At 45.0% G+C, this 16,015-nt stretch overlaps 1 protein-coding gene across 1 annotated transcript; it reads left to right on the top strand.

Moving 5' to 3' along the window:
• Nucleotides 1-43: 43 nt before the first annotated feature.
• Nucleotides 44-6,417, top strand: LOC148755272 (endogenous retrovirus group K member 10 Gag polyprotein-like). Its single transcript, XM_088792532.1, has one exon. It carries the CDS (start codon nucleotides 720-722, stop codon nucleotides 2,316-2,318), a length of 1,599 nt encoding a protein of 532 aa, XP_088648658.1. The 5' UTR covers nucleotides 44-719; the 3' UTR covers nucleotides 2,319-6,417.
• The last annotated feature ends 9,598 nt before the right edge of the window (nucleotides 6,418-16,015 follow it).

The raw sequence follows: 16,015 nt of genomic DNA, 5'->3' as shown, positions 1-16,015 counted from the left end.
CATTGCAAAACTCTTAATGCATTTATTTGTTTGTTTGTTGTGGGGAGCCATGGTTACAGGAAACTCTGAGCTTTGCAGAATGGCTCGGTTTATGCTACCTGTTTCCTCCCGCTGAGGCAATTGTCTCTGCCTGCACCTGAGGGGATCTTGAGCTTGTAAGCTGCTGAGGAATTTGGTGGGAGCGGCCAGTTCCGGGACACAGAAGGCTGATGCCTATCAGGGCAATTGATAGAATAATTACTTGTGAGTTTCGGTGAATTTTGTATCCTCTATGTGAAAGCTAAAGAATTTACATTTGTTATGTTAATACATACTTGCACGTGCTCAAACTGCTTATATGGGAGCAGTAAAATAAACTTAGAGTCTTCAGGATCACTGAAGTTCCGCGATCGCCATCATATGTGAGAGTGTCTTTTATTCATTCCCACTCCCCCATTCGGGAACCCACCGACTCGTGACGGCTGGCCCGTCACACTTGGCGCCCAACGTGGGGCTCGAATACGGGGGTAACAGTGAGGAACACCGCGTGGAAAGGGCCCCGGCTTATAAGAGCTGAATCAATGGATGCACGGTGAGTGAGACACGATCCCCTCGGTCGAATGAATGTGTGAATGATTGATAGTTCCACGACTTTTTGTCACGGAGCTTGATTGGGCCCCAATCCAGAAGGGCACCTGATTGTTTCTTTGTTTGAAAGAAGGACCGAGTTAGGGAAAAGAATGGGTCACGCTAGCAGCAAGGACCTGTATGTTAGAGGACTTAAGAAATTGCTTGCCGCCCATGGCAGTCGGGTGAGCAGAGAACAGTTAGATAAGTTTTTAGAATTTGTAAAAGAAGTTTGTCCGTGGTTTCCTGAAGAAGGAACGGTCAGTCTGGGAACCTGGCAGAAAGTGGGAAAACAATTAAAGGATTTTTACACTGACCACGGACCTCAGCAGGTTCCGATTGAAACATTTGGACTGTGGACTTTGATCCGAGACTGTTTGAACCTTAAACATGAGAAATGCAAATTAGAGAAAGTGAAACAAGCCGGTGATGAGGAGGGAGAGAGCGCAAAGTTGTTAGAGGGAGTTCTTAAGGTTAATAAAGAGCCTGTTTATCAGAAAACTCCGGTCGAGCACCGGGAAGATTTAAAACCTCAGGATCAGGAAAAATTAGAAGATGAGGGAGTCAAATATGATAGGGACAAAAACCCTCCTTTAGTGGCTGTGGCTCGGGAGGACGAGCAACTTGCAGATACTGCACTTTCTCTTGCAGATCAAATAAAAAAGATTCAGGGACAGTTGATAGAACTTAAAGTTGCTGTAGACGGAGGAAATTGTCCTCGGAGTAAAGATCCCCCCATAGTTGATCCCTCTGCACCACCTCCTGAGGAGTCCTGTAGGTGGAGACCTCCGCCGCAGTCCCCGGTTTGGGACATGCCTGCAGAGCCTTCGCCAAGTTATGTTAAGCCAGGATCGGACTCTGTTGTACTATCCCCTCTTCAAATAGCTTGTGAAGAGGCTCACAAGCAAGGGGAATCTACAGAGCAGTTTGGCGTATATCCTATTTTTGAAAGATATGATCAGGCAGGACGTAGGGTTAGGGATTGGAGGCCTTTCCAGTGGAAGCAGATAAAAGAATTGAAAGAGGCTTGTGTGCAGTATGGGCCTATTGCCCCTTTTACCCTGGCAATTTTGGATATTCTGTCTACTGAAGCCACCCCTCCAGAGGATTGGAAGCTTATTGCTCATGCTTGCCTTTCGGGAGGCGATCATCTCTTATGGAGATCTGAGTTTTATGAAAACTGCAAAAAGAAAGCTAATCAGAACAATTTGAGGCGAGTTCCCATTACTTTTGAGATGTTGGCCGGTGAAGGCATTTATGCTGAAATAAGAAACCAAATGGGCTTTGCGGCAGGAGCTTATGCTCAGACTTCTGCCGCTGCAAAGGAAGCCTGGCGTATGCTACCAGAAACTTCCCGCAAAGAGGAACATGTATCTCAGATAAGACAGGGAGCGGATGAGCCGTTCCAAGATTTTGTGTCCCGCCTTACCACTGCGGCTGGACGGATTTTTGGGGCGTCAATGGCTACCCAGTCCTTTATAACGCAGCTTGCCTATGAAAATGCCAATTCGGCATGTCAAGCCGTTATCAGGCCAATTAGGAAGAAAGGAGATTTATCTGAATACCTTCGCCTGTGTACTGATGTGGGCCCCTCTTTTACTCAAGGCATAGCCATAGCGGCAGCTATACAGGGAAAGCCTATGAAAGAAGTATTGTATCAACAGGCAAGACTCAATTCAGGGAGTCGCCCTGGAATTCACCCATTTTTGTAATTAAGAAAAAATCAGGGAAATGGAGATTGTTACAGGATTTGAGAAAAGTGAATGAAACTATGGAAGTTATGGGGGCTTTGCAACCAGGATTACCTCATCCCTCTGCCATACCAAAAGACACTTATAAAATAGTCTTGGATTTGAAGGATTGTTTTTATACTATTCCCCTTCATCCGCAAGATTGTAAGAGATTTGCCTTTAGTATTCCTAGTCCAAATTTCCAGGAACCTATAAAAAGATATCAATGGCGAGTCCTCCCCCAAGGTATGGCAAACAGCCCCACTTTATGTCAGAAGTTTGTTAGTGAAGCAATTGATAACACCAGAAAACAGTTTCCATCTGTGTATATCATTCATTATATGGATGACATCTTATTGGCTTGTAAGAAAGAAGAATGTTGTTAGCTTGCTTTGCAGATATAAAAAAGAACCTTCTAGCCTCAGGTCTTATTATTGCACCTGAGAAAGTACAGAAAAGTGAGCCTTATTCTTACTTGGGATTTCAGTTGTTGGCTCAGTATTTCACTCCACAAAAAATAGAGCTTAGAAAAGATCATCTTAAATCTCTTAATGATTTTCAGAAACTGTTGGGAGATATTAATTGGCTGCGCCCTTCTTTGGGACTAACTACTGGAGATCTTAAACCACTGTTTGAAATTTTAAAAGGAGATTCTGATCCAACCTCGCCCAGGTCTCTTACTGAGCCTGCACGGAAGGCTCTTTCTAAGGTTGAGGAAGCCATTCAGCAACAACATGTTTCTTTTTTAGATTATTCTAAACCTCTATATGTGTATGTTTTAGACACCAAGCATACACCCACAGCAGTGTTGTGACAAGAAGGGCCACTTAGATGGATACACCTCCATGTGGCTGCACAAAAAAATCTTACACCTTATTATAAATTTGTGGCCAGTTTAATTCAGGAGAGCCGCTTAGAAGCTCGAAAATTTTATGGAAAGGAGCCAGATTCTATTGTTATTCCTTTTACAAAAGCACAGATTCAAGGCCTGATGCAGTTTACTAACAGTTTTCCTGTTGCATTGGCTCATTTTGTGGGAACTTTAGATAATCATTATCCTAAGCATAAATTGCTTCAATTTTTTCAGCATCATGCTCCTATTTTTCCTTCAGTTGTGTCACACGCTCCTCTTCCTGCTGTACTTAATATATTTACTGATGGATCTAGTAATGGTGCAGCTGTCTATGCACTCAATGATAAGGTCATTAAAAGAGTGCAGACACCTCCAGCCTCAGCTCAAATAGTTGAGCTTCGAGCAGTTCATATGGTTTTGCTTGATTTTGCTTCCCAGTCTTTTAATTTATTTTCTGATAGCCATTATGTAGTTCGTGCTATCCAAAGTTTAAAAACAGTACCTTTTATTAGTACCAGCAATCCTGTTATTCAGGATCTGTTTCTTCAGATACAGCGGGCCATTCAGCTGCGCTGTGAAAAATTTTATATTGGCCATATTAGAGCTCATTCTAATCTTCCAGGCCCTTTGGCCTCAGAAAATCAAATTGCAGACTCTGCCACTCAGCTCGTTGCCTTGACTCAAATAGAAAAGGCACAAAAGGCTCATAGCCTCCACCATCAAAATAGCCAGAGCTTGAGATTGCAGTATAATATAACCAGAGAAGCAGCACGTCAGATAGTAAAACAATGTCCGGACTGTTCACATCTTCTGCCTGTGCCTCATTATGGAGTCAACCCCCGAGGCTTACGTCCTAATGACTTATGGCAAATGGATGTGACTCATATACCTGAATTTGGAAAATTAAAATATGTTCATGTCTCCATCGATACATTCTCCGGATTCGTTGTGGCTTCTGTTCAGACAGGAGAAGCAACGTCACACGTAATTAGACATTGTCTTGCTGCATTTGCCATGATTGGAACTCCTAAAAAACTTAAAACAGATAATGGCTCAGGTTATACCAGCAAAAAATTTGCTCTATTTTGCCAGCAATTTTCGATCAATCATGTTACTGGCATTCCTTACAATCCCCAAGGACAAGGGATTGTTGAGCGTACTCATGGTACATTAAAAGTTAATTTACAAAAAATAAAAAAGGGGGAGTTATATCCCCTGACGCCTCATAATTATTTGTCTCATTCTCTCTTTATTCAAAATATTTTGACCTTGGATGCCCATGGCAAGAGTGCTGCAGAGCGCTTTTGGCATCCTTCTACTGCCCCACAGGCTTTGGTCAAATGGAAAGACCCACTTACGGGCTCTTGGCAAGGCCCAGATCCAGTCCTCATATGGGGACGAGGACATGTATGTGTTTTTCCACAGGATGCAGAAGGCCCTCGGTGGCTGCCAGAAAGATTGGTGCGACATGTGGACCCTCAGCCCATTGATGATGCTACTGATGCTTTGCCAAGCGGAACCTGACCAGACGTATTGGGCCTATGTACCTGATCCACCAATCCTCCACCCCGCTGTGTGGGACGGTCCTGAGATTCCAGTCTATGTTAATGATACTCAGGCGTTTAGGATTGCCCTCTGATGGACACATAAAACAACAACTAGAAAAGAATTTTACTTATAATGGTACAGGAACAGGTTTGCCTATTTGTATTGCAAATAATAGGTCAACATCTTGGTGCTTGCGTAGTTCTCCTGTCACTATGCACATTAATGACTCTTTAGTTGGATGGACTGTTCGTCTTAATATGCTAGGTGATTGGTCAGGAGGACGCAGAATAAATCTGCCCATCCCTCCATCACATCCATCTTGCAATAAAAGATTAAAATTAAATATTGAGACTGTCCCATGGAGAGACTATCCTGGCAATGATCCTGTTCGTTATGACATTCCTGGAACAGGCAGATACATCATTAACTGGTCAAGAAGTAACCAGTCAGGATGGGCCCGAGAACTGACTTCTGGACTTTGGAATTCTGATACACAGTATCAGCAAAATTCATTATGGAGACTTATGGGAGTAATAGGTGAAGTTGTTCAAATAGTTGAGTTCTGTAAATCAGGCACTCCCTGCAGTCATGTGAGTGTCTTGAAAGATGGGACTAGAGATTGGACTACTGTTGCTAAGACTGTTAATATATCTGCTTGTGTTCCTTCTCCTTATGCACTGTTGATTGGAAATGTTAATGTACACTTTATAGGAAATCAATTTAGTATATCCTGTAGTAATTGTTCTTTAGCAAATTGTATTTCTTGGGTACCATTAGGAACTCATGTTATGATACTTAAACAACCATCTTTTGTTATGCTTCCTGTTAATATTTCTGGACCTTGGTATGCTGAAAGAAGTTTGCAGGTTTTTAAAGAAATTGAGTATGCTTTGAGTAGGCCAAAGCGGTTTATTGGGCTTCTGTGTCTGTTTGGTTCTGTGCCTACTCCCCATCCTCATTAGATGTTTCATCAGCAGGATGTTAGACTTACGAGCTGACATCCATCAGCTTGAGCTTAAGGCAAGTCTTAAGACTCTCACCCCTGTACATTTATGAGGGACGGGTTAGTCAATGACGGGCAAATACTTGGGAGCCGCTTCAACACCTAAGACAGGGCTTGTATTAATAAAATATGAGTACCAATGACGGGTAAGTTGAGGCAGGCGTCCTGGGATGCCTAAGACAGGCGCCGTCACCTCACCATCCTGACTGGATGGATTTTGTTCATATAAAATAAAAAAGGGGGAGATGTGGGGAGCCATGGTTACAGGAAACTCTGAGCTTTGCAGAATGGCTCGGTTTATGCTACCTGTTTCCTCCCGCTGAGGCAATTGTCTCTGCCTGCACCTGAGGGGATCTTGAGCTTGTAAGCTGCTGAGGAATTTGGTGGGAGCGGCCAGTTCCGGGACACAGAAGGCTGATGCCTATCAGGGCAATTGATAGAATAATTACTTGTGAGTTTCGGTGAATTTTGTATCCTCTATGTGAAAGCTAAAGAATTTACATTTGTTATGTTAATACATACTTGCACGTGCTCAAACTGCTTATATGGGAGCAGTAAAATAAACTTAGAGTCTTCAGGATCACTGAAGTTCCGCGATCGCCATCATATGTGAGAGTGTCTTTTATTCATTCCCACTCCCCCATTCGGGAACCCACCGACTCGTGACGGCTGGCCCGTCACAGTTTGTTTGTTTATTTGTTTATTTATATGAACAACTTTTACTGAGATATAATCCACATACTATGCACTGCACCTCATTGAAGTGTACAATTCAAAGTTTTTCAGTATATTCATATATGCTTATGTGCATTAATCACAACTGTCTATTTTTAAATATTATCATCACCTCAAAAACAAATTTTTTAAAACCCCTCTACCCTTTCGCTGTAACCCCCAATCTTCCCATCTTCCTCTTCCAATTCCCAGGCCTCGGCAACCTCTTATTTACTTCCTGTCTCTAGAGATTTCCCTATTTGGGGCTTTCATAGGACAGAAATGCTATTATCTATGGTCTTTGAGATTGACTTCATTGACACAGCATAATTTTTTTCAAAGTCATCCATGTTATAGCTGGACCAATACTTCATTTGCTTTTATGGCCAAATAATACTCCATGGGATGGATAAAGCACAAGTTATTTATTCATCTGTTAATGTACATTTGGTTAATTTCCACTTTTTGACTACTATAAATAACATTGCTATAAACTTCATGTACAAGTTTTTGTTTAAAGATGTGTTTTCATTTTTCTTGGGCATATAACTGTGAGAGGAATTGAGGAATCATATGATATTTCTAAGTTTAACTTTTGAGAAAATTCCAGATGTGTTCCATAGTGGCTGCACCATTTTATATCACACCACCCATGTATGACAGTTCAAATATCTCCACATGTCCTTGACAACATTCGATACTGTCTCACTTTTTGATTCTAGCCATCCTCGTTGTTGTGAAGTGGCATCTCATTGGGGTTTTGATTAATGATGCATTTCACTTTAGTGTTCATTTTAGCATTTTGTGGGTAATAATGTCCAGAATTTCTTCACATGCTCTTGACCATTTGTGTATCTTCCTTTTAGAAGGTGTATTTAATACTTTGCCATTTTTAAATTGAGTTGTTTGATTTTCTATAATTAAGTTATAAGAGGTCTTCAGATATTTTCAATACAAGTTCCTTATCAGATATATAATATGAGGTGTGATCAAACAATTCGGTGAATATTTAAATTTTAAAAAAGTTATTACAGTAAAAGACACATTGCCATTAATCCCCCTCAAAATATTCACCCTCACTTCAAACACACTTATCCCATCGTTCTTGCCACTTTCTGAAGCAGTTCTGGAAGTCTTATTTTGTGAGTGTCTTTAATTGCACTGTCGTGGCCTCGGATGTCCTAAATCAATTCAAAACATTTACCTTTCAGGGTCATTTTGACTTTGGGGAAGAGCCAGAAGTCTCACAGTGCCAGATCCAGTGAATAAGGTGGATGAGGATACAGTGTAATGTTTTTATTTGACAGAAATTGCTGTACCAGAAGTGATATGTGACATGGAATCTTTCCATTGCCATCATAAAATACAGTGAATGCTGCTGCCGAGTGCCATCCAATGGAAAGGCAGGGATCTTCAATATGGGAAGCGGTGCGTGGAACTTTAGTAACAGTGTGTGACAAGTTTCAACTTGTTCGGTGCAGTCAGTCAGGTGTGAGCTACAGTTGAGAGAAGGTGTGTTTTAAAATGTGTTGTAAATCATCCTCCATCATGACAATGCTCTGTGTTACACATCACTTCTGGTACATCAGTTTCTGTCCAATATACACATTACAGTGTGTCCTCATCTACTTTATTCACTGGATCTGGTACCGTGAGACTTCAGTCTCTTCCCCAAAGTCAAAATGTTTCAGGACATCGAGGCAGTTATGACAGCACAACTAAAGACACTCTGAAAGAGGACTTCCAGAACTGCTTCAGAGAGTGGCAAGAACAATGGGATAAGTGTGTTCAAAGCCAGGGGGAGTATTTTGAGGGAGATTAATGGCAATACGTCTTTTATTGTAATACATTTTTAAATTAATTTTTATCAATTTCAGGTGTACAAAACAATGTAATAGACATTTCACCCCTCACAAAGTGATAACACTTTCCCCCTGTAATAATTTTTTTTTTACTTAAACATGCACTGTATTGTTTGATCACACCTCGTATTTCAAAATTCGTACATTTGTGGGTTGTTTTTCTACTCTCTTGCTTTAAAATTTTTACTTTAAATTGTGGTAATATGTGTATACCATAAAATTTACATTTTCAGCATTTTTAAAGTGTGTCCTTCAGTCCAGAAAAGGACATTGACATTATAAAACCAATCTCCAGAACTACTTTCATCCTGCCAATCTGAAACTCTGAACCTATTAGACACCAATTCCTCATTCGCCCTTCTTCCCATCTCTTGGCAACAGAAACTCTACATTTTGTCTCTATGAATTTCACTCCCCCATACAAATGAAATTATACAGTGTTTGGCCTTTTTGACAGGCTGATTTCACTTAACACAATGTCCTTAAAATTCTTCCATATGTTAGGATTTGCTTTCTTTTTAAAGCTGAATGATATTCTGTTGTGTGGACATGCCAATTCTTTTTGATCCACTCATCTGTTGATGAACACTTGGGTTACTTCCACCTTTTGGCTATTGTAAATAATGGTGATATGAACAGGAGTAGACATATATCTATTTGGGTCCTGGTTTTCAATTCTTTTGGGTATTTACCCAGAAAGAGAATTGCTAGATCAGATGGTAACTCAATTCTTACTATTTTGATGAATCACCATGCTGTTTTCCATACCAGCAACACAATTTTATATTCTCAGCAATAGCACATGAGGGTTTTAATGGGTGTATTCACTTTCTGGATGGTGTCTTTCGAAGCACAAAAGTCATTATTTTGATGAAGTCTAAATTACCTGTTTTGTCCATTATTACTTTTTGTGTCATATCTAACAATATTTTGCCAAATCCAAGGTCAGGAATTTTTTTCTATATTTTATCTAACTTTGTTGTAGTTTAGTCTTAATTTTAGTTCTGTGATTCTTTTTGGTAAATTATAGTATGTGGTGTCAAGTAACAGTACAGCCTGTTATTTTTGCATGTGATTATTCAGCTGACCCACAACCAATTTATTCTTTTCCCATTCTTCGTACCTTTTTCAAATATCAGTGGACTGTAGCTATAGGGGGTTATTTCTCAAATCTGAATATCTTCCATAGATCTGTCTATTCGTGTATCAGTTCCACACGATCTTGATTTCCTTGGGTTTGTACAATGTTTGGAATCGATGAATGTTAGTCCTACTGTTCTGTTTTCTTTTTCAACAACAGTTTGATAATTCTGGTTCATTTGTAATTCCATATACATTTATGAAACAGCTTGCCAATTTCTATAAAGATTACAGCTGGGATCATGATAGGTATTGTGCTCAATGTCTAGAACATTTCATACAGTCATGCCATTTCAACAATGTTAAGTCTTCTGATCCATGATACTGGGATTTTTCCCCATTTATTTGTACATTTATTAATTTCTTTTTTTTTTTTTAACAGGACTTTATTGGGGAACAGTGTGTACTTCCAGGCCTTTTTTCCAAGTCAAGTTGCTGTCCTTTCAATCTTAGTTGTGGAGGGTGCCGTTCAGCTTCAAGTTGTTGTCCTTTCAGTCTTACTTGTGGAGGGCGCAGCTCAGCTCCAGGTCCAGTTGCCATTTCTAGTTGCAGGGGGCACAGCCCACCATCCCTTGCGGAAATCGAACCAGCAACCCTGTGGTTGAGAGGACGCACTCCAACCAACTGAACCATCCGGAAGTTCAACGGCAGCTCAGCTCAAGGTGCTGTGTTCAATCTTTGTTGCAGGGGACGCTGCCCACCATCCCTGGCAGGACTCGAGGAATTGAACTGGCAACCTTGTGGTTGAGAGCCCACTGGCCCATGTGGGAATCAAACCGGCAGCCTTTGGAGTTAGGAGCATAGAGCTCTAACCCCTGAGCCACCAGGCTGGCCCTATTAATTTCTTTTGACCATGTTTTGCAGTTTTCAGAATATTGGTTTTGTACCTTTTTTGTTAAATTTACTTAAGTATTTATTCCTTTTGATTATATTGTAAATGCATTTCTTTTCTTAATTTCATTATCAGATTGTTCATTGCAAGTGTATAGAAATACGCTTGACTTTTATATTAATCTTGAATCCTACAACCTTGCTGAATTCAATTATTGTCTCCAAAAGTTTTATTTTCTTTTTTCTTTTTTTTAAGTCTTTTCTATATACAAGATACCTCATCTGGAAGTAAAGATAATTTTGCATCTTCCTATCCAATCTGCATGCATTTTATTTCTTTTCTTGCCTAATGGTTCTAGCTAAAATCTCCAGTAAACTGTTGAATATAGTGACAAGAGTAGATGTCCTTTATTCTTTGTCTTCAGGGAAAAGTATTTCGTCTTTCAAGATTAAACATAATATTAGCTGTGGCTTTTCCACAGATGCTCACAATAAGGTTTGGAAATTTCCTCCTATTCTGGGGATGCTGAGTGTTTTAATCATGAAAAGGTATTGGATTTTGTGAATTTGTTTCTTTGAGTCTGTTGAGAGGATCTTGCCATTTTTGCTCTTTACTGATCTCATTTATTATATTAATGGATTTTGAAATGTTAACCCTGGAATAAATCCCAATTGGGTCACGGTGTATAATTCTCTGTGTATGGATGAGCTGTAATGTGCTCATGGAAGTAACGTGGAGGCTGGAGAGCTGGAAGGAGGGACAGGGGAGAGGTGAGACGGGACAGGCAGGACGTTGTTCAGTTGGTTTATCACTTAGAGGTCTCTGAAAAATCTGTCTGCCTTGTCCTGATTGAGAGCAAGAGGGATGTGGGTGGTGTGTGGGCAGGTGGTGGCAGTCTGGGGACAGGAAACCCGGTCATGGGATACAGTGGTGATGGCGGGACTGTCCCAGGACGCTGAGGAGCTGGAGAATCAGCAGGTCTCTGTTCCGTGCTGGTCCATCAGCTGGCGCTCAGGTTCCTCCAGGCTGGTGGTGGGTGGGGTGGGTGGGCGTCCTTTCTTCCTAAACCCGCCGAGTCTGCCCTCAGGACGCCAGGTCCCCACTGCTCCTTGTGTCTTCACTGCACCTCCCAGGGGAAGGCACCCTGCCTGCTCCAGAGATGGGCACTGCGGGATCCCACTGGCCAGGGGGACACAAGGGCTGCCCCGCCAGGGATCCAAAATGTGAGCCTGGGACAGAGAACTGTGCTCTCTGTGACTCCCCACTCTGGCCCTATTGCGGTCACTGCTAATCAGTCCCGGTGGGATTCGCACTCGGTTCCCAGTGGACAATGACATAAGGCCCTGATGGTGATGAGAAGTTTCTGGGGACCTGCGGGATGTCTAATAGATCCTTCCTGACTGAAGTTTACACATAAAAGAGGAAGCAGATGTTACCACCTAGTGCCCTACCTGTCAGTCAGAGATGACACTCAGAGGGTCCCCTTCCTGAGTGAATGAAGGAAGAGCTGTGTGCAGGGGGACCTCTGAGAGTTCCAGGGAGATGCAGTCTCTGCCATGGCCCTGGGCCCAGCCTGGGGAAGAGACTCACTGGGGCTGGGTCAGGCGGGAGCCACTTGGCCAGGCCCCCTGAGTCACCCTGTCCCTCTCCCTCCATGGTTCAGCATGCTGGATACCCACCAAGAGCCCAGAGGACATGACCCTGGTCAGTGGTGGGGCTGGGGGTGGGTGACGGCAGTGGGGACAGGGACTCTGGCTGGGAGGGAGGGCGGCCCCTCCTCTGTGGCCCCTGGGCCACTCCCTGCCCCTCTGGGCCTCGGTCTCCTCACCCGAGAAGTGGAGGGAGATGATTCTGAGCTCAGTTCTTGCGAGGTGATGAGGTTCAAGTGAGGAGAGGCACGTGCTGAGCTTTGGGCCGGCTCCTCCCGCAGGGTGAGGGGAGAGCAGTAATGACAGTCAGATGACAGTGTTCTCAGGAGACCCTGGCAGGCAGGGGAGTTCTCACACTTTCCAGATGAAAAAAAGAGGCTCAGGGAGGCCAAGGTCACACACACCAGTGAGTGGTAGAGCTGGGATTAACCTGGAATCAGAGCATGCTGGACTTGGGAACTACTCAGCTACCAGGTGACTAGGACGAGATGTCCAGGATTTGACGTCTCTCCTGGGGAGACATGTGGGAGTATGGCCTCACTGATTTGTCCTTGATCCTGCAGGAGGTGACCTCCACTTTGACCACCCTGGAGATGGACCCCCACAGAGCCCAGGAGAGGTAGCAGCAGGTGATGGTGCCTGTGGGGGAGGGGCCCAGGAGTCAGAGGAGAGGGGGCTCTTCCCTCCCAGCTGGAGGCCTCCACCAGAGATGGGGTTTTCCTCCTCAAGCCCTGCTCCTGGTGTCACACAGCCTGGAATGCCTCCATTGGACATGACCAGGTGGTGGCCTGGAAAAGCTGGGAGAAGGATGGTTTTGAGGGGGGAGGGACAGGGACCACTTAACCTAGGATTTGCCCAAAGCCAGCTCTGGGGGGGGTGACTGGAGGGGCTCTGGTGTCTTGGAAGAGAGGGGAGGCTGCTAAGGGTCCTAGGGACTCCATGTGAGAGCCCTGGGGTGGAGTTGGGGGTGGGGCAGGACGCTGAGGTTGAGAGGCTTCAGGGCGGGGGGGGCGGGGGAGAGGGGCTATGGAGGTACTTGAGAGTCGAACTCATCACCACCCTCACCCTGACGACACTGGATGTCATCCCCTTCCTCAGAACTTTCCTCACTTACCTGCAGCTGCTGGGCACTGACGGAGAATCATCTGGAGGTGAGTGAACCTGGAGTTTGGAAGAAGGAGCAGGATCCTGAGATTTGGGAGGAGAGAGCCCCACACTGAGCGCTGAACTCTCAATACTGGGCACACCTCAGCTTCAGTCTGCCCGTCTGTCATCAGAGACGTTTGTCCCCACTTCTGTGGAACCCAGAGCCCGCCCACGTCCAAGTCCTGTTACTGGGAGCGCCTGCCCCCTGGTGGGCCCTGGCGGTAGTGCAATATGAGAAGAAGAAATGGGGGCTAGTGATTGGGGAAGGGGGCTGTTTCTGATTAACTTTGGCTGTCAGCCTTCCAGAAAAGGAGTGATGTGAGCAGCTATGGCCTCCTTACTGGAGGGGAGGGTTTGGAAATAAGAGAGCCCCCCTGGGTAGGACCTCTCTGGCCCTATCCCTTAGGTCTTACATTTAATGGGCGATATTGATACACAGAGCGGGGAAACCCATGGAATGGATGGGTGAGGAACTTCCTGGACGAGGCGTTATTTACACCCAGCTGTTAGAACAGACAGGGCCTGGATGGAATTGGAGGGAAGGAAGTTTCCCATGTGAGCAAAGTCCCAGAACCGGCCCCCTGGCCCACTCCTTACTCTCAAATCCCGAGGTGTCCCCAACCCAGGCCTTCCTGTCCTTCCCTGTTTCAGAAAACCAAAGTAATTAGGGAGATGTCCACATCAATACAACCTGGAGCCTGGTACAATTTGGAGCCTGGTTCCAGGCCAAGGAGCTGCTCAGTGAGGATGGAGGTAAGGTGTGAGGAGCCAGGTGAAGGCAGAACCCACTCACTCTGATGGGCAGCTCCAGAGAACCTGCAGACGTGGCTTCCTGGTCAGTCCCAGACCTTGTTGTATGGTGACCCCTGGAGCACCGGGACTCCAGCAGGTGCTGGCAGGGATGCCTGAGGTGATCCCCTCCTGGGATCTCACAGGTGCCCCCCGATCCCATAGCTACCACCTGTCCTGCCAGCTGGAGCCCCCAAACCATTGGGCCAGCAAGATGAGAATGCTTTTCAAGGCCAAGAAGGCCTGGCCATCATCAGGACTATGGCTGAGTGAGTGGCCAGCATTGGCTGGATCCAGGGGTTCAGCAGAGCTTTGGGCTGGGCGTGGGCCTGGGGAGTTGGAGAGCCGGTGCTGGGATCCCAGCTCCACTACCAAGCAGGCCTGTGATGAGGTCACTGACCTCACCTTTCAGGGCTCGGTTTCCTCCTGGGTGAAGGTGATGGTAATGAGCACTTCCTGTGGCAGATGACATTCCTGAGACCAGCTCAAATGGGGCCCTTGCATCAGGTGCGGGGACACAGCTGGGACTTTCGGGTGCACTGGGAACTTTGAAAGATAAGGCATGAGAAGGGCAGGGGTCCAGCAGGGGAGTGCCACTAAACTGATGAGTCACAGGCATTCATGAACACAGGCTTACCAAAATACTGAAATGCTTCCCATCTGGTTGGTAAACAGTCACTGCTCTGAGCTCACCCTGAGTCCCCACCCCATGATCAGGAGCTAAAGGGTTACCACCTGGCATGTGGAACCTCACCCCTGGAAACACCCTGTAAAAGCAAGGGCCAGATGAGTTGCTTGGCATTCTGGGTTATCTCCCTCCTGACAGCTGCACATCACCCACACACACAGCAGGCTGGGCTCTGCCAGGGAGACCTTTTCAGTATAGTCAGTTCCTGGTTCCTGGTAGCAAGACCCTTTTGGACAGGGCATAGCTCTCCAGGAAAGTGAGTTGCTAAAGGATAGACAGGTAAGGCTGCACTTTCCCTCCAAAGAGAAAGACAGTGCCAGGTCCCACGGCTCGTCCAGGGCAGGGAGGAAGGCCCTGGTGTCTGAAGCGTTCCTCCTGCAGGACTGTGAGGACTCCGAGAGCAGACTCAGCATGTAGCAACATTTAATGTCTTGTGGGTACAACTATGGCAAAGGAGGGACGATGTGTTGCAACTTTGGTCTTCTGACAGAAAGAGTGCACTGATCATCAGCAAGAAGAGACCCACATTTGCAGCAAGTGCCTATAGTCACCCATCTTTTTTTCCACATTGATGTACATTTTATGTATTGCCCTCAAACTTATACGAAACAGAATGCTCATAACAAATCCACGTGTTTGCATCTGGTCCCTTTTCATAGTTGGTATTTATAACTACCTTCTTCCATTAGCCATTTCATATTCACCCTTGTCCTCAGCAAGCACCTCAGCTGGTCGTGGTTCTTTGCCTAGTTGAATGATGCTAACCTTCAAAACCCTAACTTCCAAAATCAGAAGGGTCTGGGCCATTAGTCGTCCTGCCTGGATTGGTTTCTTGTAGTTTGCCATTGACATTCATCACAGGGCATAGTGGCAATATCAAGATGTACCCTAAGGAATCTTCTGAATTGCAGACACGGGCTTCCCTCCCTCCATTGTGGAGAAGCAGACCAATTCCACTTGGTAACAGGACCAGTCACCCCAGCCAGCACACACAGTCTATTCTTTGCCTGTTGGTGCAGAGGCCTGAGGGGACCAAATAAACCGGGGGCACTCTTAACTTCCAGTTCATTGGAATCAAAATGTCTCCTGGTCGAAGCCCAACTCCCTTAGGAATGAAAAACTCTGGACCAGCAGAGCATAAAGTCACAGGGACATGCAGCCACAATTCTGATGGTGGGTCACTAGGAGTAATAGTGGTAATACAAGTGGTGTCACTCCCATTTCCACCCTCCATTCCTGGACCCGTGAACTCTGGCTATGGGAAAATCAGTGCCATGTAATGGATGCTGATTTAGAGCACACACAGTCTCCTGGAGAGCATGGCCCCTGTCCTGCATGGTATTACCACCCCGTGGACAGACTGTCTTCCAAAGCCCCTTCTACTGCTGCCAGGCAGCTGCTTCAGGACGGTGGGAACATGAAAGGAGGAGTGAGTGTTTGCTCATTGTCACACTT

Source organism: Rhinolophus sinicus, chromosome 15 (assembly GCF_057876585.1).
Source record: "Rhinolophus sinicus isolate RSI-liver-muscle chromosome 15, RSI-T2T, whole genome shotgun sequence".
NCBI lineage: Eukaryota > Metazoa > Chordata > Mammalia > Chiroptera > Rhinolophidae > Rhinolophus > Rhinolophus sinicus.
This window is presented reverse-complemented; position numbering and strand designations above follow the sequence as displayed.

Bases quoted from the DNA above. Each gene is read 5' to 3' on its own strand.
- LOC148755272 (XM_088792532.1), top strand. From the start codon at position 720: ATGGGTCACGCTAGCAGCAAGGACCTGTATGTTAGAGGACTTAAGAAA.